The sequence below is a fragment of the Oryza sativa genome, chromosome 8 (assembly GCF_034140825.1).
Source record: "Oryza sativa Japonica Group chromosome 8, ASM3414082v1".
In the NCBI taxonomy this organism is placed as follows: Eukaryota; Viridiplantae; Streptophyta; class Magnoliopsida; order Poales; family Poaceae; genus Oryza; species Oryza sativa.
The window spans coordinates 13114165-13116499 of record NC_089042.1 but is presented as its reverse complement, the minus strand read 5'-3'; the positions used below and the strand labels follow the sequence as shown (position 1 = coordinate 13116499).

Below are 2335 nucleotides of genomic sequence, written 5' to 3'. Positions count from 1 at the left end.
CAAAGGAAGAAGGAATGAAGAGGTATTTGGAGGCTGTTCGGTCTAAGGAAAAGTGCTTCGCCGGCATAACGGTCGAACATTTACCTACAGGCCAGAACGAGGAAGCAGACGCCTTGGCGAAATCTGCTGCTTATGGGGGCCCACATTCGCCGGGCATCTTTTTCAAAGTCCTATACGCACCAAGTGTGCCTGCAGAGGGCCTAGATGGCCTGGCAATCGACCAGGCAGAACTGGGCGAGGATCCAACAGACTGGCAAACCCCATTCGTAAGATACTTCAAGAGCAGCTGGCTCCTGGAAGATGAAGCAGAAGCAAAGCGCTTACAGCTCAGAGCCGCGAAATACAAAATGGTCTCGGGCCAATTATATCGCCCCGGCATACTCCAACCTTTGCTTCGCTGCATCTCTTTTGCCGAAGGCGAGGAAATGGCGAAGGAAATACACCAGGGGCTCTGTGGCGCACACCAAGCCGCAAGAACAGTTGCCTCCAAAGTGTTTCGACAAGGAGTATACTGGTCCACCGTGCTGAAAGTCTGTGTTGAGCAAGTCAAGAAGTGCGAAAGCTGTTAGCGCTATGGCCGAAGCCAAACTGCACCCCAATACAAACTGCAACCCATCGCACCAATCAGGCCCTTCGCTAGATGGGGGTTGGACATCATTGGGCCGTTCCCGGTGGCACGAAACGGGTACAAGTTCGTAATTGTGTCCGTAGAATACTTCTCCCGATGGATTGAGGCCGAACCCCTTGTAGCGATCACTTCGGCAGGAGTACAGAAGTTTGTATGGAAAAACATTGTTTGCCGTTTCGGAATGCCAAAAGAGTTCATCACGGACAACGGCAAGCAGTTCGACTCTAGCAAGTTTAAAGAGTTGTGTGAAGGGCTTAACCTGGAAATCAGGTTTGCGTCGGTCGCACACTCACAGTCAAACGGGGCGGCCGAACGTGCAAATGGTAAGATCCTAGAAGCACTAAAGAAAAGGCTTGAGGGGGCAGCGAAGGGCAAATGGCCGGATAAAATGCTTTCTGTTCTCTGGGCCCTTCGGACGACCCCCACAAGGCCGACCAAGTTCAGCCCGTTCATGCTCCTCTATGGCGATGAGGCAATGACCCCGACAGAGCTAGGGGCTAATTCACCAAGGGTGATGTTCTCTGGGGGCGAAGAAGGGCGCGAGGTGTCGCTCGAACTCCTAGAGGGGGTGAGAGTCGAAGCACTAGAACACATGCGCAAATATGCCGCAGGCACTTCGGCAACTTATAACAAAAAAGTTCGTCCGATGGAGCTGTTGCCCGGCTACCTTGTCCTAAGAAGGAAAGCGAACCCAGTGGCGGTCAGCAAGCTCGAATCGAAGTGGGAAGGACTGTACCTCATCAAGCACAAGTCCAGGACGGGCGAAACGAATCGGCCGAAGCATCGCTCGCCGAACGTTGAAACCGCAACAGCTTGTTTCGGGGAACAACTAACCGAACACCGTTACACTCGATCAAAACGAAAGCACGAGTGCTTCCTCCAACACAGAATAAAACGGATTGAAAACGGAAGCCGAAAGCTGAAAAGTCAAAAACCTATTTCGCTAATATACGCAAAGGGGCCGACACGTTCCGACCCAACGAAAGCACGCGAAGTGACAATGCAAAAATAGCGAAAAGGAAATAAAATACATCTTTATTGATTTTAAAGAAAAATATATCGAAGAATACAAACCCAGCAACATGGTACAAGTGAAAGAAAAAGCAATGGCTTTACAGCCCAGCTTACAGATAAATTACATCTTCGCTCCCACAATCACTCTCTCTCTCTAAGGAATGATCGGGCGAACTGGGTTCATCATCACTACTAATATCATACATGACCCTAAGAGGAGACGGGGGCGAAACACAGACTAGACTGTAACGGCGCTGGGAGATCGCCTCCTGCCGATCAGTCTTTTGATGGTTTCGCCAAAAGCGAGCCATATCCTCTAACCTTTTGTATGAACAAGATCGTAGTCTTCTATGGTTCACCCGGGGTGCGCCCGTAGCCAGCCGGCAATCTTAAAAACCTTATAGCTGCGGCTGTTTATCACCATTTCGCGATAAACAGGCCGAAATGGGCATCGCACCTTTGGCAAACCCTTCAACGCCACATATTTCTAGTTTTTGCTTCGCCAATCCCCAGAGGGTGGCCGAATACACAATTTTCGGCGAACACCCTGTTAAACAGTGCAAAAAGGGCAAAAGACGATTTGTATAGTAAGAATAGGCGAAACAAGAGCAAATATTACATAATACGAAAATGACGTAATCATATACGCCAAAGGCATCGACCATAAAAAGTGGCTAAGATAGAGTCATACAT

General features: G+C 49.5%; 1 protein-coding gene across 1 annotated transcript; it reads left to right on the top strand.

The window, feature by feature from the left end:
- The first annotated feature begins 809 nt into the window (after positions 1-809).
- Positions 810-2133, top strand: LOC136351548 (uncharacterized). Its single transcript, XM_066303726.1, has 2 exons — positions 810-1389; positions 2081-2133. Exons 1-2 carry the CDS (start codon positions 810-812, stop codon positions 2131-2133), a joined length of 633 nt encoding a protein of 210 aa, XP_066159823.1.
- Positions 2134-2335: the final 202 nt, after the last annotated feature.

Excerpts from the sequence above, each read along its gene's own strand:
- LOC136351548 (XM_066303726.1), top strand. The coding sequence starts at position 810 with ATGCCAAAAGAGTTCATCACGGACAACGGCAAGCAGTTCGACTCTAGC. Across the intron at positions 1,390-2,080 it reads CAAGCACAAGTCCAGGACGG|GCCGAAATGGGCATCGCACC; the intron begins GCGAAACGAATC and ends CGCGATAAACAG.